The sequence below is a fragment of the Zonotrichia leucophrys genome, chromosome 2 (assembly GCF_028769735.1).
Source record: "Zonotrichia leucophrys gambelii isolate GWCS_2022_RI chromosome 2, RI_Zleu_2.0, whole genome shotgun sequence".
Taxonomy (NCBI): Eukaryota; Metazoa; Chordata; class Aves; order Passeriformes; family Passerellidae; genus Zonotrichia; species Zonotrichia leucophrys.
The window spans coordinates 130,890,014-130,916,161 of NC_088171.1; the positions used below are offsets into that span (position 1 = coordinate 130,890,014).

Genomic DNA, 26,148 nt, shown 5'->3' on the forward strand with positions numbered 1-26,148 from the left:
GGTAGCTATTTCCTTTAGTACTTTGTGTGACAATGAGGTCTGGACTATATGTAAATATCACTGATTATTTAATCAATTTTGTATTTTATTTGAAAGTAAATAAACCTATTAATGTAGCACTTGTTTTACTTCCTGTACAAGATTCACTGGAAGCTACTAAATATAGGGATTTTATTGAGGCTGACCTTCAAAAGTTTTCAACATTTCTCTGTATAGGGGGAAAAGAAGTACCATTTATCAAGAGTATCTGAAGAAATATGTTTTTTCTATAATGAGTATCCAAGAGTTCACAGAATCATAGAATATCCTGAGTTGGAAGGGACCCACAAGGATCATTGAAGCCCAACTCCTTGCCCTGCACAGGACCATCCCCAAGAGTCACAGCATGTGCTTTAGAACATTGTCCAAATGCTTCCTGGGCTCTGTCAGGCTGATGCTGTGATCACTTCCCAGGGGAGCTGTTCCAGTGCCCAACCACCCTCTGGGAGAAGAACCTTTTCCTGATACCCAATCTAAACTTCCCGACACAATTTCAGGCCATTCCCACTGGTCACCAGAGAGAAGAGATCAATGTCTGCCACCACACTTCCCCTTGTGAGCAAGCTGTAAACCACGATGAGGTCTCCCCTCAGTCTCCTCTCCTCCAGGCTGAACACACCAAGTGACCTCAGCCACTCCTCACACAGCTTCCCCTCCAGACCCTTCACCATGCTGGTGGCCCTCCTTTGGACACTCCCTAATAGCATCATATCTTTCTTATATTGTGGTGCCCAAAACTGCACACAGCACCCACCAATGGAGAAACAAGAAGTATTAAAACTAAATCCACTGAGAACTCAGTTTTCTATTTAATCACTTAACACAAATTCACATTTTACAGTGACTGTATGAAAAGGCTGTCAGCGTTCAGGAGAAGAGGGAGCTTTCTTCCAGTAGTGAAGAAAGAGGAATAATAATAATAATAATAATAATAATAATAATAATTCTATGGTGAGAAGCAGTCAGATATTGCATACAAGGCAAGCACTGGAGACAGAAGTAGGGATTAGCTTTCAGAATGCTGCAGTTAAGCACTTGCATGTAGGAACAGCTCTCCTGGGTAAGTTTAAAGGTCCATCCAGATACAGAAATAAGTGGTGGATGATAAAGAAACAGAAGTGCAAGACAGATAAAGAAACAGAAGTGCAAGACAGAACAATGAAAGAAATTTAGAAACAGCAGTGCAAGCATATGTAGTTACAACCTGCCCAGAATATTCTCTAAACTGTCAGAAATTTGATTGTCAAGGACTTGTTGGGCTACTGGTCATAGAATGAATTTTTCTTTCATTGATTTTTCTAGCCTGTACTTCAGTCCATGCTGATGTCTAGCACTGCAATGTCCCGTGGTAAGCAGACCCAAAGCTCATCTAGGTGTTTCATGAAGAAATGCCTTTGGTTTGCTATGAAACCTGCCAGTAGCTGTTTCACTGAGTGTCCCCTAGCTCCTTTCTAAGTCAGTGAGCACCCCCTCTGCCACTCATAACTGTAAGGACCTCTGACAGGTCCTCTCTTGTTCTGCCCTCTTTCATCTCACTAAAGGTCCTTGCTCCCCTGCAGGGCAGCCCCCACTTGCTTTCCTCATACCAAGAAACCCCCTTGACAGTTTTGGGTCCAGGCTGAAGGGAGAGCTCCAAGACCAGGTTTGTGAAAGGTGCTGGGGAGGGAGCTGACCTGATTTGGGCTCAGCAAAGTGGCAGCCACTTTCACCCACCTGACCTGGTCAGATGGTCTTCCAATGAAATCAACTGCCTTTAGAAGCAATTCTTATAAGTAAATGCTTATAAATATCTGCTTCAAATGTGCTTGTTTACAATGTAAACGCATGCTTTGGTCAAATGAGTCCAGTCAAAGCAAATGTTTCTGAGGAAGTAATAGAGCAATGTCTAAAAAATGTTCCACTCGTTCTCTTTTGATTCCTCCCTGTTCCCAGATAAGAAGAGCCCTGGGTATAGGGCAAAAACCAAAGCTTCATATCTGAGTCAAATCTTATTTAATATTAAATGAGAAATGTTTGACTTTGCTTCATACACAGATGCTGTTATGGTTTCGTTTGGATGCTTTTGCTTGAAAATCTGTCCAAAGTATGCTAGTTAATTACTATTTAACGATTTCATTACATGTTGTCTTTCAAATAAATCCCAAGAAATCTTCCTCTCAATGTGGACAGGAAGTATTTTCATGTTTATATGTATGTATTTCCTTTAGAAACCACACTAGAATGATTACAGATGGAGTAACTGGAAGCAGAACAGCTCAGAGATAATTTATAACCCCATTCAGCAAAGAAATGCTCCAAAATCATTTGAGCAAAGTTAGAGCTGCTATGGCTTTTCTTTGGAGAAACTGCTTGTTTATTCCAAGCCACCAGCTCTCCAAGACACTATTTAGGAAACTTTACATGAGTTTATGAAATTCTGTAATGAAGCAGCACAATGTTTTCAGCACTCTAGATAGATGAATAAATGTATATATTTCTAGGATACAACAATCTTTAGGGACAGACTGTGATTACCCTTGTGTGGGAAGAAAATTGAATTGACAAAGGTATTGTCTTGTTCCATCATGTGCAGTCTCACAAAAGTCATGCAGAATAATGGTGTAATTACCCTCTCCATTCAGAGGCATGGAGCAACACCCTCTTCAGGTCACAGACATCTTTGCTACATCTTGGTCAGCCTCATACTGCTGCATCTCTAGCTGTACGTCATGATTGTGTACAGGCAGAACAGCATTATTTTTTCAATTTTTCCTTTTTTTTGTTTTCAAAATGAGCACTTTCTCAGTAAGCCCATGCTTTCTCAGGGTATATTCATTTACAAGTCATCAGTACTGAAGACATTGAAGCATACATCTACTCTGTGTAACAAATGGTTGATGTCCTGAGTGCAGAAAACTGAGAGATCACTACTCTTTCAGTGGACTTTTTAATTACTAAATTACCTCTCTTTCTAACCTCATCTTTTACAATTACATCATGTATTCCACTCAAGTGTTAACAAGACAGAAAGCTGGGTATAGCTCACATGGGACACCCAAATTGTTTAACAGGACTGATGATCTCCCAAGAGTGTGGTTATCACAGCCATGCTTACATTACAGATGCTGCTGGAAAGGCTCCTGTCTATATATAAAAAAATCTATTACTGTAAGTAAATCACAACTGTAAAGCACCTGTCAGCCAGAAACTCCCAAAAACTTTTGAAGATTTTCAAAATTTGGTGGATGAATACCCACTCAGCCTTGCCCTTTCTGAAGCTGTGTCTGTCCCAGAGTTAATTTAAAGCAGACCTTGCTTTCCTCACTGCTCATAAGGCAGAGGAGCAAAGCCACAAGTGCTGTGCAGTTTGGAACAGACCACAGTGGACAGCCCTGTGTCCATAAAGAGTCCCAAGGGATGCTTGGGAAGAGTGCAATTGCTCTAAGGGAGCCACTAAAGTGAAATGCAATGAGACTTAAAGCCCCAAAGTTAGGTGAAACCATCAACAGCCACAGAAGGACAGACAGGCCTCCTGGCACTGCCAAGCACGGGCAGCTGGGTGTCCCTCCCTGGCAAGGAGCGTGGCCTCCAGGCCATCTCTGAGAGAACACAGCCACCCCTGAGCCACCAGCTGTCACCACTCCCCTAGCTGGGGCTCCGCAGCATCTGAGTGCTTTGTGGGGCTGGGAGAGCTTTGTCAGAGCCTGGGGAGGGAGGGAGGGATGTGTGAGGAGCTCCTCCTCTGCTCGGCCTAGGCCAGGGCTGTGCTGGGCAGTGCAGGAGGCTGTGATGAGGTGACACCAGATGAGGCAGTGCTGGAGCTGCAGCAGGACCACGCCTGGGGAGAGCTCTGCAGCAGGGCAGGGCTCCTGCACAGGCCAACTCTACAGCTAAAAATGAGCCCCAGCATGGCTCATTTCTGCTGGGACTCTGCCTCACACCCTGCTGCAACTCCCTGCTTGAGCAACACCTGCCTGAGCAAATTCTCACCTCCCCCGTCCTTTGGTGCACAGTGTAACTATGACTTGAGCCTGACCTGGAAAATTCACACACAGCTCAGCTTAACACCCATACACCCTGGGCAACAGGGGTTTAAGCTGTCATTGACTTTTGCTGCACTGATATGTATCCTTGGAATTATAATGAAGACTTGTGTTTTGAAGCCCAAAAAGCAGCAGCTGTCAGATGGTAGTGAATCAATCCCATTAGGATAAAATGCACTAAAGAAAGAAACTGCAAATTTCTAAACACTGTTTTTTTCCTACATTGCAACATACCCAATTAGTGAACCCAAAAAGATTTGGAAGATTTAAATTACATGTCCCCATTTCATGTCTTCTTTTTAATCTAATTATGAACACTGAGATAATATTTGTCTATTTTATTGTAAATCTCTCACAAATTGTCACATATTAGTTCCAAATTCCAATATGTCCACTGCAAATAAATACAAATTTTAAATCTTCTTAAGAAAATAGATAAACATGTATATTTTGAACTTGTAATTTAGCTCACAGGTAAATTTATAACTACCATGACAAATGAAAATGTTTTGGAAATCTTGTTTTTGAACTTTAGAGGGTATTTGCTCCAAATTGACATTGTTAATAGTCCATTCCAAACAGTACAGCTGGCTTCTGACAGCAGCTACCTAATAATAGTTGAGACCCAAAACAAGAAGTGCAATTAGCCGATAGCACTAAGCAACAAAGAAAACAGGCAGCATGAAGTAATTCTGACCACAGGGAATGCTGGATTTTAATTTAAAAAATCTTCCGTAAACAGGGAAAAATGGAAGCAAGAACTGAGAATAGATGATAAGATGGAAAGTTAAAAAAAATTAGAAAAATAAAGGACCAATCTCTTCACTAAGATTGAAGGTCAGCTGACAAGGCATGGGACTTCACTGCAAGTAGAATATGAAATGCTGAAGCAGCTGAAGAGCTGTTTGTTGGCAGATACAGACCATCATGATACTTTTCTGCAACTCAGAATCAAACAGAAGAGGAAGAACTGCACATGTGGCATGTGCATACTACCAAGATGTGAATGGTGGCATCCATGGGGATCTTGAGCCCTTTGAAGATTCTCTCATTAAAGAAATTGCTTGTGTGGTTATGTTTACAAAGTGCAATTCTGAAGAAAAACAGCTCCAGCATTTAAACCACATTTCTATGTCTCACGTAGACTATTACACTGGATTACTAATGAACCATCCCCTTTACTTATTGCACGGGATAGTTCTGCTTATATCCTTTATTTCTTGTCCCTGATTCTTTCTCCTCTTCTCTATGTCCTGCTTTACCTGTCTTTCCTCTTGCACGTTTTACCAGACAGTTTCCAATAAGGAAGGTCAAGAGTCCTCTGCCTGGACTCCACTGGGGGCCCTGAATGCGCTCAGAGAGTCATGCCAGGGATATTCATTTTGGTGGTGTCAGCTCATTTTGAAATATTTCCCTGGTTTCTATTCACCGCAAAAAGATATTTGTGATCTAGTGGCTCAGTAACAGTTTGTGGCACACAAACTGCCACACAAGACCAGCTACCTGGTGAGCATTGACAAGGTTGTAGGATTTTTAGGGAAAACATTTTTAAAGCAGAAATTTTCTCTGAGCTGTCTTCTACTCTGACACATACCATCCCAAATCTGGCTCAGCAGTTGGAAACCACAGGTTCCAAAGCACCTATCAGAAATAAGAGCTCTTGCTATGGTTTATCTGTCTCTGGCATCCATCTCATGCTTCAGTCTGTTTAACTGGCATGAGTCTAAGGGTCCTTCTCTCGGTCCATAGCCAAATTAATCACCAAACTAATAACACAATTATACAAAGAATGGCTCTTCCAACTTTACCAAAGAATTTCTTCCTGTGCTCAGAGAAATCATCCAGCAGGAATGAAAGATCTACCTGTGCACTTCTCAAACAGGTCTCCTCTTGCTTTGAGAAAGAGAAAGCAAACAAAAGTGTTGACCAATTAATTGCAGGCTACTTAGTTGAGGTCATGTCCACAGAGGGAATATATCTGCATTTTTAAAAAAGTAACTTATTAACCATTGTGGATAAGTGTATGTGAGATAAAATCTATTGAAGCGATTTTATAAAGCACATAAAGATCTAAATCCCACTTTGAAGAGAGATTTACAGCTTTACATTTTATCCCCACTGGCAGCATGACCGGAGATGAAACTTCCATTGATTGGCTTCAGTGAGAGTTAAAAATAGACAGACTGAAATCCCCTGGCTGTCCAAGAGCACAATAGAGCTGCTGCTGCTCCAGAGAACAAATGTCTAACTTTGGGTTATTTTCTGCACCTCTACACTGGCAATTTTTCCAAACTGGATGAACATTTCCATGGTACTACTGTGACAGTTTAAACTTGTGTGGAAAATTAACCCTCAGCCATGGTGCATTTGAGAAGGTGGCAGGAGAAAGCAATCCCAGATTGGGAAAGGGGAAAAAAACAATCCTCAGGTTACTATGGATTGGGAAAGTGGAACAAGCAATCCTCAGATTACTGCAGATTACAGCCACTTTACTGCCATGGCAAAACCTCCTACAGACATCTCCAGAAACTGAGAGAAGTACTGGAAAAGCACTTAGGAGGAAGGAGATCCATATTCCCAAGAGACTCTGCTGTGACTAATGCACACAGCTGGATTCTCAGGTCCTCAGGAGCATGAGTGTCACATCTTCCCCCTGCCTGGGGTCCAGGCCATTCCCTGCCCAGCATCAGGTGGCCCTTCCATGTCATAACACAGCCTGTTGATGGAGCCAAGCCAGGCAGATTCATGTGGTGTCAAATTTTGATCAAAGGTCACAGAAGGAGGATCTCTCACCCAGTGGGCAGCAGGAGTTTCCCATTCACAGCCTGCAGCAGGAGGAGGGATGTTTGCTCCAGATGGCACACTTGCAAAAAGGATGGCTTAAACCACTTACACTGAGTGACAAAAATCAGATTATCTGGTAGCTGATAAAAGGTTAGTTACAGATCAGATCTATGAGCATTATTTATAAGAACTAGTTTGACCAGGGTAACTAACTGGAAATTTCTGTGCTGAGAACAACAGAGCAAATGGGCAGCATGAAGCAATTCAGACTACAGGATTGAGTTTAAGACAAAATCCTCCTATAAAGAAGAAAGCATCCAGCTCTGGAGGTCTCATCATAAGTAGGGCAAGGACCTGTAGGAGGCAATCCAAAGGAGGGCCACAAAAATGGAGAAAAGGAGGCTCCAGGGAAACCTTATAGCACCTTCCAGTATCTAAAGGGGATCTACAAGAAAGCTGCAGTGGGACTTTTCATAAGAGCATGTAGTGATAGGACAAGGGGGAATGGCTTTAAATTGAGAGTAGGTGTAAATTAGACATTAGGAAGAAATTCTTTACTGTGAGGGTGGGAAAACACTAGAACAGGTTGCCCAGATAAGCTGTGGATGGCTCATTCCCAGAAGTGTTCCAAGCTAGGTTGGAAGAGGCTTTGAGCAGTCTGGTCTAGTGGAAGGTATCACTGCCCTTGGCAGAGGGGTTGGAACCAAATGATCTTGAAGGTCTCTTCCAACCCAAACCATTCTGTGATTTTGTGATTCCATAATACTTATAATTTTTACTCTAAACTGTAGCAATTACACCCAGTCTCATATTTAAGCTTAGATTTCTACTTCCATTTGTACAGATTCTTTTAGCTAATACTGATGACAAGTACATATCAAAAAACATCCCTGAAGATGAGAATGCCTGCAGGTATGACCTGCAGTTCTGTTGGAATTCAGGTAGGAGGTTTGACTCTAAAAATGACATATTTATTTCATAGAGGGCAGAGATTGACTCATATTTGTTAAGAAACTTGTAGCTCATAATTTAAAGGCATATTGGTATGAAGAAGCCCTGCTGAAAGAAGTTTCCCAGCATTCATAAAAATGAAAAAACATCATTTTAATACAAAAGTACATTTGAATGTTGGGAGAATATTATACAATTACACAGACTGTAGTGACCTATCACAGCATTTCAAAAATTTTTAAGGTTTCCTCAAGAGCTCTAAACTCTCAGAGGTCCTCAGTATTTCACTTTCAAAGTCCTTTTCTTCCATGCTTCATTTTGAAGCCATTTTAAACCAACAGTGTTGTGCCTGCATTTTTTCACGGTCATGTGGAGCAGGGTTTGTGTATGTTTCAGAATGCAGACATACATGCAGAGAAAGATAATCTCCTTAAGTCTGTGATTCCAGGGGGTGAACAGAGGGAAGAACTGTCTTCTGACTCACAGTGGAGAATGATGGGGATTTAACCCCACACACTGTCATTCCTCCTGAAGCTCAGAAAGAGCAGAGGAAAGAAAGAGGCTGCTCAGGAGCACATCAGCTCCTCCATCACAACCCTGAGTGCACCGTGCTGGTGGGCGCTCATGGAGCTTGTCAGGGAAGGATGTGAAGATGATCACCCTGTGTGTGATGTGAAGGTGATCACCCTGACTAGAAAGAAGTAGCCAGACATGGGTTTGAATGAAGCTTGCCTCCACCTCAAATACATAATTCAAAACCCAGGCTGTGAGTGACTCTCCTCTTGCCTTCCTCCTGAGCCTTTCTGTACTCACGAAGAGGAAATTTTCAGTGACTTTTTTCTGGTTAGCTGATAAATTCCCACACAGCTCTTTCTCATTTAATGTCATCTTATTGAACTTCTTTAGAAAGATGCATCATACCTTACAGGAACAGATTCTCACCTTATTAAAATTAAAGGAGTGTAAATACTGGGGAAGGAAGAAGAGTCCAATGGTCAGAGCCCTAGCTAGGAATGCACAACCTTTCTCACTACCTGCTTTTGCTTTAGATGTCTTCTAAGAGCAAGATAAGCAAAGTTAAATGAAAGGTTCAGTCCAACAATGTCATCTGTGAAGGGGATAAAAGGGCTTCCTTTTCCCACAGAAACATTTGGTTATTACCAAATACAAAAGTACTGAGAAGAGCTTTGGTAGCCAGGCATCTCTAAAAACAGTCTTTTATTTTATGAAGGCAGCAGTGAAGCAGGTGGTTTTAAGGTAACTTTTAAAAACTAAGTTTAGTTTCTCAGATAATCCAGCTGACACTCTCTCACTGCTGAGCCTGCTGGCTCTGTGGGTTGTAGAGTCAACAGTGTTTGAAGCTGAGTTACAACTACCTACAGGCTGAACAAAAGAGCTATTAAAATCATTTCACATTGAATTCCTGGGTTTATCCAAAGTAGATTCCAGTGAAGAAAATAGTAATACTTCTTAGCTCTCAATAAATCCATGTTTTTATACTTAAATCTCCTGGTTGCCAGCTGTGATCATGGTCTGTAAAACTTCGTATGTTTTTCTTGAAGCTTCAGGTATAGAGGACAAATAACTACACAAGAGTTACATATTTCATGTAAAAGTAGTGATGGTTTACTAAGCCCTTGTGGCTGCATGGGAATCACTCATTCCAAAGGATTACAGCTGACAGTCTAAAACCTCAGTGTGTGGAGACCACCCACAATTAGGAAAACCTGAGCAAGGCAGTCCTGGGATTTCACCCAGATGATCCAGAGGACCAGGTTTGTGCTGCTGTCATTCTGTTGTGTAAATGGTGTAAAGAGCCTTGTTCCATCAGCCCTGGCTCACCCCAGGGGCTGCTCGGGCACAGAGCCCCCGGGTGGAACAGAGCAGCTCCATGGCAAAACCACTGCAAACAGAACTGGCTCTTTTCCAGAGACCCCTTCTTCCCATAGTCCTTCAGTGCCTTCTGCAAAAAGCTTAGCAATCATGTCTTGCACATGTGCATGTAAGAACTAAACTACTATAAAGTGAACCTATGCCTTCCATTCCTTGAGGTTAAAATCTGTTTATTATTTTCTTTCATGTCGATCTTTGCTTCATTTGGTTTCCTTACCATATAAACCCCATCAGGCACTGGGAAATGAATCACTGAACTTCTGCTGCCTTTTAGCTCCTCTCTGTGAGTTTGTAAAGCACTACACCAGATGTTAAGTGTCCTAAATCACAGCTTCTGTAGATAAATCAGAATTTCACAGCAGGTGTAGACCATGACATCCTTGAGTCCCAGTCAGTCCCTCCACAGTCCAGATCATCCCACAGCTGGAGAGCTCAGAAATGGAGGTCATTCCTGGGACCACAAGATAAACTGTAGTTTATGATTAACACAGATTCTTTAACAGATAATATGCATAAAATAAAACCAGCGTTTTAGCAATAAATGCGATTTGCAACCACTGCATGCCAGTCCCCTGAGCTTCAAGTCCAAACATCACCAACAGATGAGGACTGCCAAAGGAATTAAGGTAGTTAAATAAAGAGTCAGAAACATAAAATAAAGCCTTTAAATGCATAGTAGTACACAGATGTTTGCCATGTAAGATCCTTACCGCAGTGTCATTGGTGGTGATGTACACCAGCACATCCGAGTTGTTTCTGCCATTGATGTATCGGTAACAGTTCCACACACAGCTTATCAAGTACCCCTGCAAAGAAAAGAGATTTATTATTCTGTGCAGAAAATAAACCATGCATGCTCTTCTGATAGAGCATTTCCATTCTTTATAAACATGAACATCAGCATGATAGAAGCATGGGACAGTCACTTCCCTGGTTGCAAGTGACTGTGAGAATGCCTGGGGGCTCTGTGAGTAATCCAGTGTCATTCCCCATACTGATGGCATTGGGGTTCTTTGGAATTGGGAAAGTTCTGGGGACACCTTATGGTGGCTTTCAATATATAAAGGGAGCTTATTAAATCAATGTATTCCATGTGACTGGAATGGTCTGGGGTCTTGGTATTCTTGCCTGACTAGAGAAAATTGCCAAAGTAAAAGCTTTTATTGACATCTGAAGTTATTTCTGACATTTTAAACATGGTTAAAAATACTGGTGGGGTTTTTTTCCCAGTGTAAAACAAAACCTCCAGTAACAGCAGCAATAAACCTACTGCAAGATCATAAACTTCACTGCTTTTGTTCTTGGAGCTTGGGTAGTGCTGCTTCCTGTCAAACAATAGTTGTCTCCACTTTTTTAACTGGTTGGGCAGAATAGCCACCACCTCCTTCATGAGCAGGAGAGATTTGATGTGGAGGAGCTGGAGTCAGATCCACAGGATGTCGGTAACACAGCTGGCAGGACCAAAGCAGTTCTCTCTGGAGCTTTCTGCTTCCCATTGTTGGAGGCTAGGGTTTTACTTTTGTTTTCTTTCAAACCAAGACACCCATGTAGTCACACATGATGGTGATGAGGAGAACTTTGTGTTTTGATAGTGCCCAACTTATATTTTTACTTAATGGGTCTGCACAGAAATTCTTCCATAAACCTAACCCATGTAGATTAAACTGCCAGCACTGAATTTGCATGTGTGTCTCACTGAGTGAGTCATACTTTTGTGACTCACATGCACTGATGGCCTTCCAAAAGCCTCTTATCCCTTTGAGCTGCCCTGTGCTTCCTCTGTCTCCAGAGCTGACACACATGAGCTGTGTTTTTCAGGATGCCACGTGATTCACTCATGGCTTGCTTGCAAATCAGGAAGGTTTTTTTCCACCAGGGCTGGCTAAAATCTGGTAAATTTGCTTCCTCTTTTTTCACAGCGCCTTACAGACCCTGGATTGACTTACAGCTGTTGCAGACTTTGACAATATTTTTGGCCATCAAATGGAGAGAGCAAAAGGCTTCTGGAATGAGCTAAATCCCAAGGGAAGATTAGACAGGCTCTGCAGACCAAGCTGTGGGCTGTGCAGTCCCACCCCAGGCTACTGAAACAAGTAAAGGCACACACATGGAGAACTGCATCTCTTCCAGAATCAAGTAAAATGTCATTTTTAATTTAAAGTGGTAATAAGTAGTTCAGCAGCTTTCAGTGCTCAGATACTATAGCCTGGGAAAGGCATAAGAGGCAATGCAGAACAGAGACTGAATATAGTACACTTCTGTGGGGACACAGCCTGTCTATATAAGAAACCCTTTACATTAAGCCTACCTATTTGCAAAACTATTTCTATACCCCTTCTGTCAAAATCCAGAGTGATGGAAGCCCTGTTTTGGATAATACAATCCTATCAGGGAGAAGCAAGTGGGAGATTTATTTTTTAATGCTCTCATTCCATGTGGTGAATAAAACACACTTAACCCCACAATGAACCTCTACAGCTTTCCCAGCTCTGAACCCTAGCTCTGCATGCACAGGCTGTCTCTCACTGGGTGAGGTATGTTCCTTGAATTAAGGAGGTCATCAGCCAGTTCACACCAAGGAACTGGCCCTGAGACACTGACCAGCATAGGGCAGGGAGTGGCAGCAGCTCAGAGCATGTCCCCGTCCAAGTGCTCTGGCCATGTGCTGCTGGCCTGCAAATCATGACTCACAGAAACTTGTTTTCCTCAACCTGGAACTTTATTTAGCTCATTCCTAATAATTATTTTCTACCAATACTGTTGCACTGTTAAATGGGGCTCCTGATTCAGTTACCAATTTACTTTCCTGAAAGACTTGGCTGAGGTTTCTAATACTGCTATAAAATGTGTGGCTGGACACACAGTATATAAATATATTGATTTTTATCTCAGAAGACTAATGTTCACATTTGAAATTGGCCCTAGATTAAAGGCCTCCCTTGGCCTAATCCCCTTGAGTGGATCTCCTGCTTACCACAGCACAGACTGGTGACAGACAGTGACACCTTTTGGGGAAGGCAGCCCCAAGCAGTCACCACCAGAAAGGACAGGTGAGTAAAAAGGCTGAATGTAGAAACAGGCATTGTGCCTATTTCTAGCCAGCTTTTAGTCCTCCCCTTTGGATGGTGGGAAATTACTTGAGACCCTAAGGATCTGAAACTCACACAACTTTGTCACCCTGTCTCTCACTGTTGCAGTTGCAGACTCACCTGTTAAGCTGCATAACAACAGAAATGAACTGCAGACCTGTGCTCATCAGATGCCTGACCAGAAGACTGACCAGCATCTTTGTGGAAATTAGAGGTTGTTGTATTGCGCTGCTTCTTGCAACACAGCAAGGGAAAGTCTGTGCTGATCTGGGTCCCAGCAGCCCTCTGGGTAACCCCTCCCTGGCAGCAAGTGCAGGGTGAACACCACAGACCCAGGAGAGCCCCCTCAGGTTAGTAGCTGCCTGCACTGAATCCCCTTTGACTGCCCAGCTGCTTTGATTTTTCTGTTTACAGAGCTGAGATGGGCTTCAGTCACTGGTGAAAATGAGATAAAGATCTCTACACAAACTGAAATTTATACAAAGATTTCAAATTATGCTAATGGAAGACCAGTTGACCACATGTACTTCCCATGTTGGTGTTACAGAGAGAGAAACAATGGGTTGCTGTGCTGATAAAATCTGGAATTAAATTCATCTTCTCAGCACACTAGAATGTGTATCTTGTGAGTTTAAAAGGGTTGTATAAGAACAACTGCTTAGAACTGAAAGAAATGCTGTCATTGGAAAGAATTAGTATTAAACCAAACCACTGCTCTGCAACACTTTATAAGGCATCTTACAGGGCCAGGACATCAGCTGTTGGTGCACAGTCACACACACTGAGGTATGCAATTTTAAGCAACTGATCCCTGTTTTAGAGATGAGTCTCCCATAACTATCCAGTCATCATCAGTGCTGGGACTTGTCCTAGGCCTTTGTGGAACAGGTGACAGCCTCATGGCTATGTACTGGCATTCCTGGGAGTGGGGACCAGAGCTGGGCTCTTGGGGCTGTGTTCATGGTCCCAGGTGCTGCCCAACAGCCCTGCAGGAAGGCAGGAGATGCCAGGTGATGTGTTGCAGGGCTCTCCCCCTGCCAGGAAGAATGCCCTTGGACTGAGGGCATTCACCCAAATCTCTCAGGGAGAACACAGAACTTCATTCTTATCCTTTCCCATCTGCTGAGGACACCAGGACATGCAGAGTGGTCTCACCTCTGGGCTCAGTACCTTGGAGATGCAGCTTACAGGCATATTATGGAGAACACATCACACTGGCAGCTACCTCTTCCTACCTACTGTTCAGAAAGAGAAAGGCCAAGGAACAGCCCGTACTCTGAAGCTGCAGAGTGCTTGGGGCAGCCTGGGGAAAGGTTTGATCTGGCTCATTATATTTATGCTCATCTGAGCTCATTTGAGCCTAAGGAGCTTCCCCATGATGGAGAAGTTGAAGCCTCAATTGTTCTGTCTCAGAAGCTGGGAGAGCTGAGAGGACACGACTCAAAAGTCCAAACCAACTGCAGAGGACACAACTCAAAAGTCACAGTGTTGGCTATATGCAACTTGAAGTCCTGTGTATACAAATGCACATATAAATACATTTGTGCTGATGGATGTCCTTCCTCAGCCAGATAGGAAACATCTATGTTTCATGGTATGCAACTCCAGTTCAGTTTCTAGACAAATACAGTGAATGGAATAATGTACTTTGGTCTACTCTGAAAAGTGTTCTGTGTGAAACCACCTGAAATTCCCATTAGGTGCTTCAGATGCAAGTAAATTATAAGGACTAAAAAGGCAAATGCTTGTGTGTGGTTAGCTTTCTTACCACCCTCTCATGTTCACAAACCCATGACTGCAAAACACAAACCCAGCATCTAATAATGCATAATCTTGCTTTCTGCTCAGTAGTGTTCTTCTCTGAGTGTAGCTTCACCCAAACCAAAAGTGTCATAATACCAAATACTTCTGAGGAATTAGGTGATTCTGTTTAGTATTTCCTGCCAGCTGAATGCAGCTTTTCCCACTGTAGCTTTTCCTAGGTCACAATGTTTTGGTTCCTCTCCCTATTTCTAGTTGAACTCCAGAGGGAGAGGAGGCATATTTTTTTATACACAGTACCTTTCCAGTTTCAATACATAAATGTGGTACCATCTGTTAAGTCTATCAGAGATGAAATGTGACGCATCTGTGTGTGTTCAGCTTTTATTTGATGGAGCAGATTCTGTAAATCTGCATAGCAGCTCTTCTGGAAACATAAGAAATTCAAATGAAAATGCTAACTGGACTTTAGCATATGTTTCTGTGTAAGTCACATATTTTGCAACTCATTTATATGATAATACATTGCTAGAATGAGCATTATATAAGCCACATACACTCTTGGAAAAAACATGTTTTACCACTTAAAAACAAAATGAGTCTTTGGCACTATTAATTTCTTAGGTTTCTTGTCTCTGTAGTAAGCATTTTTGCCATTCCAATTTTAGTTGCCTTTTTTTTTTTAAATAAGCTTGAAGCTTTATTGACATACTTAGTCAATGAAACACCAGACCCACACGGGGTAATATCAAGCTATAGGTTGCATCACGGAGCACATTCCCTGTGGAACCTCAAAAATCTATGGATTTATTAAATTCACACATATTTCTTAGAAGTGCAAATAAAATCAGCTGTATGGTTGTGAACATATAAGGCCAGAAAGCTGAACTCTATTGCTATATCACAGCAGAGGAGTGAGCACAGCTTCCAACAGCACTTTAATACACCCTAGCTGTTGGGTTTCTTTCCCCAATTTTGAAGTAGCTTCAATAACCTAATCTACCTCTTTTGCCACAGTAACATTCCCTGTATATATCATATGCATTGTCTGGAAGCAACACCTTTGGTGTCACTGTGACTCTTTGGGACTTCTCTAATCTAATGCAAAACTACTTTGTAGAGAGAGCAAGACTAATCTGAAATAAAGTCCCACACAAGAAATACAAAACCAGCAGCACTGTGCTGTGAGAAACTCATAGAAGGCTGCAAGAAAAGGGCAAACACACCAGCATATTTTACAAGAGATCCAGTGCTCAGGGTACTAGTAGGAGCCACAGGTGATTGTTTTTCCTACATTAATTTGTCTGATCTTATTCTGAGCTCCTTTTGAACTTCTGACCCACAGCAGGATGAGTCTGCTGCACTGGACAGTCAACCTGGATGTGGTGGTTTCACATGAGCCCTTTCCAGCTGCTCTGGGAATGCTACACCTCCTCTTTGCCTGGTACCTGCCACCTGCAGGCCTCTCACCCACTAGGTTTGCAAATAAATTCTCATTCCCTGTGTCCTTCTGTTGCCAGGTCTGACAGTTCTTTATGGTGCTCTTCCCAGGAGAGATTGCTTTGATTTATTTACCTGCTCTACAGAATTCTTTCTGAGACAGGGCACCCACCAGAAGGGAAATCATGCCTCCAGAGATGGTGGGCATCAGAACTTGCTAAGAAATTACACAATTTATATTTTTGGTTTTTCTATTCCTTTCTTAATATTCTTAGCTTTTGATTTACTTGTTTGACCAGAAATGAGCGAAGCTAATATTTTCATGGGTCTATCTGTAACAGCTACAAGGTCCCTTTTATAGGTGGTCATTCTTACTTCAGAGCCCACAGCAGTGTTTGTGAAACAAGAGCATCCTTCCTCAGTGCCCACTACTTAGAATTTTTTACCACTGAGTTTCTCTACCATTTCCTTGTTCAGTCAGTCCATCCCATGAGATTCTCCTGCAAAGATTTCTTGACTAATTATTTTCCCCATTTTGAATGACACTGCAAGAAAACGTTGCTAGAGTTCCTTCGCCTTCCCAGATCTCTTATGAATGCACTGAACTGCATGGGTCACAGTGTTGGAAAGACTGATAATTTATCTTCATTCCCTAGCTACAGTCAGTGATGTGACCTTTTCTCTTCTCTCTACACATTTTAGGGTAGTTTTAAAAGTTTTTCACAAGACATGCTGCCAAACACATTCTGAAAAAACAAGAAGTCTGTTTCAACAGGTTCTCCCTTGTCCACTGCTTCAAAGGATTCATAAGCCATGAGTTCCTCCTACAAGAATCACACTTCCCCATTGTGGACTACATGTTCTTGTGTTTGCCTATGAGATTTTTCACAACTTTTTCACATGTCTATAACCCTGTTTCCTATAGGTATCAGGCTGCTGGGGGTGTAGTTACCCAGAACTCTTCTGAAGACAGACTCCCAGCAAGGGACATTCCACCCATGACCAGAAGTGGACTTTATACACAACAGTGCACTTACCTTAAAAGCCAAAATGATACTTATGAAAAGGAGGATAATCACAACCAGACATGTAGGGTTCACAGACATAATCTCTTCCTTGTAGGGAAAATTGTTGGGCTGTGTAAGCAAAAACAAGCAGAACACTGTGAGTCAATCTCAGAAGTCATTTAAGAGCCATTCAACTAGTGCACTCTATAATTAACAGCTTACAAAGCTTTCTGTGATCCACTAAATCTGGATCTCTCCCCACCAACAACCAGTTTCAGTAAGTGTGGCTACAGCAGGCACTGTGAACACTCAGCTGCCAAAGGCTCCCTGGAGGGCTCAGGGATTTGCTTGTTGCTTTGGATGTGGTGTGGGCTCTCTCTTCCTCTGTGCACACTGGGTTTGTATCTGACACAAACTAGCAGAAGTCTGAGAGCTTTGCAGCAGGAAATCTTCCACCATGGGAAATGGCAAGCAAATCTCATACTTACTGAGTAATCATTACAACACTGGCACTGGTTGCCAAAGAACAATGGCAGCTCTTTCCAGAATATCAAAGCAGGAAAAACTGGAGAGCAGAATCCTTTCACCTAATATTTTATGACATTTCAAAATACCTTGAGTCTATTCTACTCCATCTTATTTTGGCTAAATTTGAACTACTTCTGTAGGAGCACGTGTTAGTGCTGCCAAGTGTGTGCCCGATGGAATCATGGGTCCTACACGGTGCCACCTCATGATTTCAAGTTGAAATGTGGAAATCTGCCCCAGGCCCTTCTCTTACCACATACATGAAATAGAAGTGACAAAATGAATCTTCCTGCTTAGCACAGACTCTAGTGATTTAGAGCTGTGAAACACTTTAGGATCAGTGACTGAAAAACAGCCCCTAAAAATGTTTTACTGTATTTTTTATTGCTTAAAATTCCAAGCCCTTTGAAAAGAATGTTCCAAATAATTCTGAAATACTGCAAGATACAAGTTCCTGTTTCAGTTAGAATAAACTATTGTTCACAGACAGAGCTGTTATCCACAAAAGATAACTCCACTGCAACAGTAGCTCATTATATCTGAATGCAATAGTTCCTTCCACAGCTCCCTGTTCCCTTACAGGTCTAATTACTTAACCAGGCCAGCTCTGCATCCTTGTCAGGACAATTAACCAGACCGAGCTACAACTGTATTCTTGGCAATGATGGTGTAAATCCAGAGTAACCCCTTAATAACCCTTATTCCAGCACTCAGCCCAGTGCACCAGGAAATTATCTTTTTTTTGGACAGCTGCTACTGAGAATAGCTCTTTATTTAGCACTTCCATGAACTGTTCAGAGTGGTTAACATCAACAGCAGCTGTAACCATTTGCAGCTAGATGTTACATAAGCACATTTTCCACTTCTTGACAGCAATGTTTCTGTTCCTCTGCTGAATTCCATGACTGAAGTTTTTATCATGTTATCTTCTTTGTTGAGGTAGAGTTTTTGTAGGGAACTAGCTTGCTACAATTCAACAAGTTACTGCTTTTTTTTCCCACAGAAGGTTATTCTAAATATAGTGGATGCAGTCACCCAGAGACCAAAAAAGCAAGAGTATATGCAAAGAAACAATGCACTTAAAAATGAAACAAAAACTTTATATGCATAAAATTTAAGTATTAATGCCCCAACCTGCCCTCCTGTTTGCAGAAGGGACACCATAAGTTAGGAAGGTAGAAAGTCCAGTCAGTAAGGACAGTTACAGTAAATCTGTACCCAAATGATTTTTTCAGTACTGATCTACCATTAAAAAAACAGTCAAAATAATTTGTGAATATAATAAAAAAATCCTATTAAGACTTTGGTTCTCAAAGAAGAACCTGGTTTTGGGAACAAGTCGCTGGTCAAAGACTGGATGACTGCCTGCTGTGTTTTTGGCCATAATCTAATGGCTGTTTCTGAACATCAGCTCAAAAGGGCTTTGCACGGGGGCGAGAGGAGGGCAGGCAAATGACCAAGAAATTTTCCTGCTTGAAAATCAGGAACATCTGCTGGAGCCATGATCCCTGGTCAAGTCTGGGCCATGGTGTTCTTCCCTTATACCAGCACCAGTGTTCCATCAAATATTTCAGCAAAGCCAGGAGAGCACATGAGGAACAAATACTGAGGTTTGTCCCCTTCAGGCTCAGCTTTCTGACTCTCTTCCTGAAGAGATGAGAGGTGCAGGCAGCCCCAGCAAGGCAGGTGGGTGCTGCACCCATGCCATGGTCATCCCCACACCACACACAGGTGCCTGGGAGATCTTGGTGCAGGATGTGAAAATGAAAGTCTCTTCTGGGGCTTCCAGGCTTCCTGTGTGGGAGACAAAGCTTTCAGTTCTCTGATGGATAGCCCAGGAGCACTGGGTCAGCATGGAAGAAACCCCTTTGGCTTTTTTTGCTAACTGGGCTGGGCCAGCCTATGAGCAGTCTGATCTTAAATCCCAGCTACAAACCCCTCCAGTGCTGTAGGAAAACAAATTTATGGTACCTGAACCTTTGGCAAAGAATCAGGAAAGATGGTAGGAAGCATCTCAACTGGCTCCAGTCTCACACGGTACAGGGACCACACTGGAACTGGCGCCATTAGGCAGCCCTTGGGGTCCCATCCCATGGCTGCAACTGTTCCCAAAATCTCATGAATTCCCACAGGAAACAGGTACCAAGAGTGGTTCAGATGAATCAGACCACTGGTCTTCACTGACTGCAATGATGAATTTAAATATTGATGTGGATACATGAGGTGGGAAAAGAAATTCTGCTCCCATCTTGGGAGTTTGTTCTCCTGTGGGAAGACCAATAGCTGAAATCCTGCTGCTGAGAAGGTTCCAGGCACTAGGTTCAGTGCTGAAACTTCTGGAAAAAGATCAGTGTCAGATGTTGTGCAAGGCTTGATGAAGCTGTGACTGAAATACATCTGGGTGGGAAAAACTAAGCCTGTCATTGGAAATACAGGAGCGACTTTGGAGCAGAACATGATGAAATTTTCTATACAAACAAAAGGTAATTGCAATGGTGTTGCACTGGCAAGCTAAAGTTGTAATTAAAGTGTCATTTATAACCTTGTCATGGATATGGAGAGGGCTGTGTGCATAATAATATACCTGATACACTTCTAATTAAAAAAAAATACTGCTTATGCATATCAAAGCCCTATCAGACACTTTAAAAGACTTTAAAATGTCCATGGAAAGTACATTTCTGCTGCATTGGTATCATACAAATGCACAAAAAGAATAAAATGACAAAGGCTAAAGCCATTTCTCATTCCCTCAGCCTGCTTGCATGACCTTTCATGTCTTACTTCCCCTTGGATCACAAAAAATCCACTTTAAAATACAGTGTGTGGATTGTCATTCCAAGTTACAATCCTACAAGTATTGAAACTTACAACATTGAAAGAAAACAGCAATGTCTCTGTAGAATTTGTAAAGCTCTGCTGTGAAGTTAGTGGTACTTCTTTGGAATTATAAAATGGCATTAAAAAAGTCAGAAAGGATATTTTGGTTTTAAGCTTTAATTTATAGGGGAAATTTCTTTAGGTTATTCTCTTTTATGTCCTCTAGACATTTCTCCATAAATTTAAAAGCATGACTGATACCACATGAATTGTTAGGCAGCAGAGCATTGTATGCAGTCCCACAGTAAAGTTACTTAATATACTTTGAAATTTTGTTTAGATGAACTGTCATAGTCCTGCATTTTAATTAGAAAAAAGTTTGCATAACTCAGTTGCAGACCAGCCTGTTCTGCACCTATGCTTCAATCATTTCATATGCTGTTATCAGATGACAGAAGATGAAGTGTTTAATTGGAAGGCTTTAAAATGCCAATATATCAAAGATTTAGTGGGGTTAAACAAAAGAAATGTGCTTTAGGTCAAACTGCTTTAGACTTCTGCTTAGAGCAAGAACTAAATGATTTTTATTTTACACATGTTGAATTTGCTGTATGTAAAAGTTTTTGCTTTTTACATGACAATGATAATGACCAAAATATCCAGCGTAACTCTTAGAAACTTTGATCACATCATCACCACAAAACTTACTAAATGCAAAACTTGTAACATTTACTGATTTTACATGACCCTTCAGGCTAAGATGCTCTTGCAATCCATGGCAATTAAGTAGCACATCTGAGTGCAGCTGGGTATCAAAAGGCACCAAGAAGTTTCCAAAGAAGAAGCCAGTACAGACTGATGTTACCAAACACCCTGTGAGCACTATTGCAACACTTTCAGCTATGGCCCTGACCAGCTCATTGATATGTGATCATCATCTTGCTAACAGTACATGGAGAGTTTCACAGCAGCTGTAACTCATCACCCACACGCTGACATCTGGCAGATGTAAAAGTAACCATAGTATGATACCAAAGTAACTATATAACAATGCCAGATAGTAGTGAAGTAGAAATGGTTAAAGAAACAGGGTTTTTCTCACCTTAGAGCAAACAAAAAGTTCTTCTGAGACTGCTAAATGTATTCTGTTACCAAATGCAAACTTTCTTGCAGATATTAAATAATGGATTTGAAGAACAGTTGGGATTTTTCATTTACCTTATGGAGCTATGCCCCCTAAAATATAATTTCCCAAATGCAAAGCAGTTTTAGAGGAACAGAAACTGGAAGAATGCAGGAAGAAACACAATCCTTGTTCCTGCCTACCCTGGCAGACCACTGCAAAGGGGGTGATGGCAAGACAACCCCAGGGCTTGGGGTTTGCAAACCATCAGGAGGGATCCCACCCGAATGGCCCTGCATTCATGGTGTAATTGCCTGCGTTGATTTTCACCTTGTCCCATATCTGAGCATCTGGTAAGGGTGGATGTGCCCTTCACATCTCCCCTCTGCTCCTGCCCACTCAGACAGATGTACCTACTCTGAACCAAATGTAACAACCTTATGCCAACAGATGCAGCCCTTGCAGGTAAAGGGACAAGGGCCTCCAGTTGAGCCACATCACCTAAGACACAAGGAGGCATAATCAGCTTCAAAGTAGATGCAGAACAGTTTCAAAACTTTTTTGAACAGGTGACATTAACTGTTCAAAATTCATCACAGCTCTTGGTAGTTTTTCCCCACCACTAATCTCCAGCACAAATGATAAAATACAAACTAATCCTTGCTTCTAAATGAACTTAACTTGAACTAGCTTCCAGCTGCTCATTAGCATTATGCCTCACATCTGATTTAAACAGCATTTTAATACCTCATTATTTTGCATATGAAAGCTCTAATGGCACTACCTCTTGGTCTTCTTTCTCAGTAAATGAAGCAGGAAAAGCTGATTGTCTCTCATCATACTACAAAATATCCAGCTTTTATATAGTTTATTCAAAGGGACTTTTCTGTATGTTCTCTGACTTTCAAGCATTGTTTTTTTACAATCAGTCTCCATAAATAGATGAAGGAAATCCACACTACCGACAGAGAAGGGAAGCCTCCTCTCCCTTACTATTAATTGCTCTTTTTTCTGTCCACAAATCCCAAGAGCAATTTTTGCAAACAGCAAAACAACCTAGGGACTCTAGTTTTGGCATGTAAATCCCTAGGCTGCTTACAGGGTCACTGCATCCCAGGCACAGTTGTCAAACTGTATGCTCATCTGTATTGCTCAGGCCTTCACATTCCTTGGCATTAATCTCTGTAGCAACTGAGATTAGTGGCTGAACTCAAGTTCTCAGGCAGTCCAGCTCAGTGTCAGCCACGGGTTTCATTAGAAGTGAATTTGCTGGGAAAAGTCACAAGTGCTGCCACTGGGAGATGCAGAGCTGTGCTCACTCTGGGCAATGCAGGGGAGGGGCTTCCAGAGGATGACACAGAACAGCCAGATTATATTCCTGCTCACAGCCTCCCACCAAAGGACTCAATCCCTCCAGACAATGAGCCTGGCAAAGCTCTCCCACAGCTGACATCAGCTTTTGTGAAGTGCCTCTTGGGGTCCAACATTATTAATGGAAGTCAGGAGGAGCATGAAATCTACTGCTGATTGCTGGAGACCTTCCTCTACTGAAAACAGAAACTCACTGGCAGATGGTCAGCTTGACCACAGCCCTGTGCAGTGTGCCAGCAGCCCTCTCCTAATCCATGTGATACATCCTGTATTGATCTGGTGCTTTATTGTTGCTCTGAGCATCATGCTGCAAAGCCAAACATCTCATCAAAGCCCATTATGCCCCTGCCCATCTTTATTGATGGAGTCAGTAATCTTGTCAGTGAAGGAAAATGAGCTTGCCTGCAGGACTGATTTCCCATGAAACTGTGCTGGCAGTCATTAATAAATTTTTTCTGGTCTAATCCATTATCAATTGACTGTCCTCTCAGCCCCAGCCCTTCTGTTAATATTCTGCTTGGTAGGAATGTCAGGCTAATCAGCCTATAATTATCCTGGAAATCCCCCTTGCCCTTTGGAGCACTGACAGTTTAGCACTCCTGAAGACCTGCGGCATTTCATTATCAGTCCAGAATATGATTTACAACAGCAAGACAAAGATGTGTGCAACCAAAGATTCAGCACTCCAGAGCAGCAGTACAGATCACAGAGTGCTGTGCTGCACCAAATCCCTTCCAAAACCTGCTCTTTCTATTTCTGCTACAGAAGGACCTGTTATTTTTTTATCTGCAAGGAAATAAAGGGATTTTTAGCACACATTTCAAGAGGAACAGCTGGTCTTTGCCCTTCCAGTGAGTCAGCTCCAAATGCAGCACCAGATTTTCAGCAGAAGAGCAGAGGCTTTTAAGTGAACATTGACCAGCCTGTTTTTGTCCCCATCAAGTTCTTGCACAGTGACCAAGACTGAGTAAAATCTGGTTACAACTCATGCTCTGGGAGGTGGGGAGAGCTCTGCAGCCACACAGATGCTTGTGCTGCCAGAAGAGCAGGGCTGGCACCGATGCAGCAACAAGGGTCTGTAGGCAAAGGACAGGCAGCAAGGCTCCAGCAGTGGCAGTGCCAGCTGTAGCACTCCCAAACCATGGCTGTAATTTGCTCTTTTCCACTCATATCTCTGAGAACCTTTTGATTTATGCCTCTGCTTCTCTTCCAATGCACCATCAGCTGTGAATGCAGGTGGGTGTTAAATAAGATGGAGAATAACAGGCTCCTGATACATCCCAGCTCTCACTGGCATGACACATTGCCTCCTCCTGCAGATTTGTGTGGCTACTTATCTGCCTGCTGATTCTCATTACCTTTTATTTATACTGGCCAGCTTTCCATCCACACAACAAAGTTCACAGCCAAGCTAATCTGTATTCAGGTTCTCAAGGCAGATTTTCAGAGACATTTGCAGCACTGGCTTCTCCAGAGCTCTGTGACTCCACGTGAACCCTGCTGGACCTGGGATGTGCTCCTGTGATGAGACAGAGGCTGGTGGGCTCTTGTCTTTGCTTTTGGGGGTTGTGATCATATCTTCTACACTTATGCAATACTGGCCGTGGATGTTTTTCAAGGCAGAATGAGAAGGGAGACTCTAAATATCCCTAGGACAGAATCCAAAATATTTTCTAGCAAAACCAAACCTACACTCAAACTCCTGCCTAATTAAATGTGTTATAGCTACCGAATAAATTAAAAGGAGCAATAAAATATCCTTGAAAGAGTACCAAAAATAAGCCATATATGAACACAATAACTCTGAATGCAAAAGCAATTATTCATCATCCAAGTCTTGCAATATGAGTCTCACTCCAAATGAATGGTGCTAGAGATTTTACATAATTGCAAAACTTCTGAGCTTTTCACAAATATTGTGCTAAGTTACTAATGTAGCCTTGCATGGATGTTGAATTCAGTCTGGCAAGGACGGAAAGAACTTCTCAAGGACTGTATGAGAAGGATACCACTGGCCAGAAATACAGGGCAGAAACTCCACCTTATAGAGGTTTTTCCCCCCAAAGCCCCCAGAGGTCTGTGAAGATGAAGTGATTTACCAGCTGGCGGAGGTAGTCCTGAATTGTGCTGGGATAGACGAGCACACTGATGGCAACCAACGTGTTGAGGGCAAAGTCAAAGATCTGGTAACAGAAGAAAGGGATGATCCAAGCTGCATGTTGCTAAAAAGGAAATAAATTAGAAATTCATCAGCCATAAGTTAAAATAGAGGAATATGTCTTTCTAGAGGAATCTAAGAAATATTTGACATTATGGAGTATTAAATCAGCTAAACAAAATATGACATTCAGCCAAGAGGTTTGGCCAAGGCAATTTGGCTGCTTTACTGCAGTCATATGTGCAGTGCAACTCCCGCAACTCGCTACATTAGGAGATTCAGAAACCACACAATACTTTTCCTTTCTAATTAATAGGATTAATGTTGGAACAAACCACAGGCTTGGGAGGTGAATGGGAAGAATTCCCTTAACTTTGATAGGTACAAGATTCAGTTCTCTCAATTCACCATTTGCCCAGAGCTCACTCATATTTGAAACTGCAGACAATCAACACAACTGCAGCAGGGGGCCCTGGGGTACCACTGATCCAAGCGATCAGTTCTGCTGCCTCTTCAACTTCTTTTCCCTCTCCCAATTTTCAGTTAAGCAAATAAAAAAGCAGTTGTTAGAAAAGAGTTTTCTTAATTTTGTTTCTATGGAGTTGTGTGGTTCACTTTATTCGTGTCTCCCCAAATGTAATGAATTATCAAATGTAATGAATTACCTTATATGCACCATATGTAGCCATTGCACAGATCAGAATCATGAGGAGAGAAATTGCAGTGGCAATGCACATATCTGGAAAAGAGACATGACACATCAATGATTGAAGGCAATTTCAGAGCTTGGTTCAGTTATTTTACCACCTCCTTTGTGCAGAGCATCTCAAATGCAGGGTGGAGATGGAGTCAGGTGCATTGTTCAGGCATTGCTGGAGGAAATCTCTGGCTTTTAGGGGAACCTCCTAAATGCAAGAAGCACAGACAGTGCTTCTATCTGTTCAAGTGCTGACACTTACACTGACACTGTGTAACTACTACAGCCTCTATAAGACCATGGAGATGAATGGTCTGGTTTTTCTATGGATTTTCAAAACTCAGGAACAGTTTTGACAGGACTGTTTTACTCGTGGTGCTGATATCTGTAGTGAGAATGTGTCTGCTTTTCTGCATTCCAGATTGCTTCCTCACCAACAGCTGCTGCATGCCATTGCTCATATAT

General features: G+C 42.2%; 1 protein-coding gene across 1 annotated transcript in view; it reads right to left on the bottom strand.

Annotated features, from left to right (window-relative positions):
• The window catches only part of LAPTM4B (lysosomal protein transmembrane 4 beta), a 60,795-nt gene that overhangs the window by 9,424 nt on the left and 25,223 nt on the right, over positions 1–26,148 (bottom strand). The window contains exons 3-6 of the mRNA XM_064706450.1: positions 25,652–25,725; positions 24,928–25,050; positions 17,017–17,115; positions 10,400–10,495 (exon numbers count right to left, since the gene is read on the bottom strand). Coding sequence (XP_064562520.1) covers positions 10,400–10,495; positions 17,017–17,115; positions 24,928–25,050; positions 25,652–25,725 — 392 coding nt within the window. The remainder of the gene's footprint in view (positions 1–10,399; positions 10,496–17,016; positions 17,116–24,927; positions 25,051–25,651; positions 25,726–26,148) is intronic.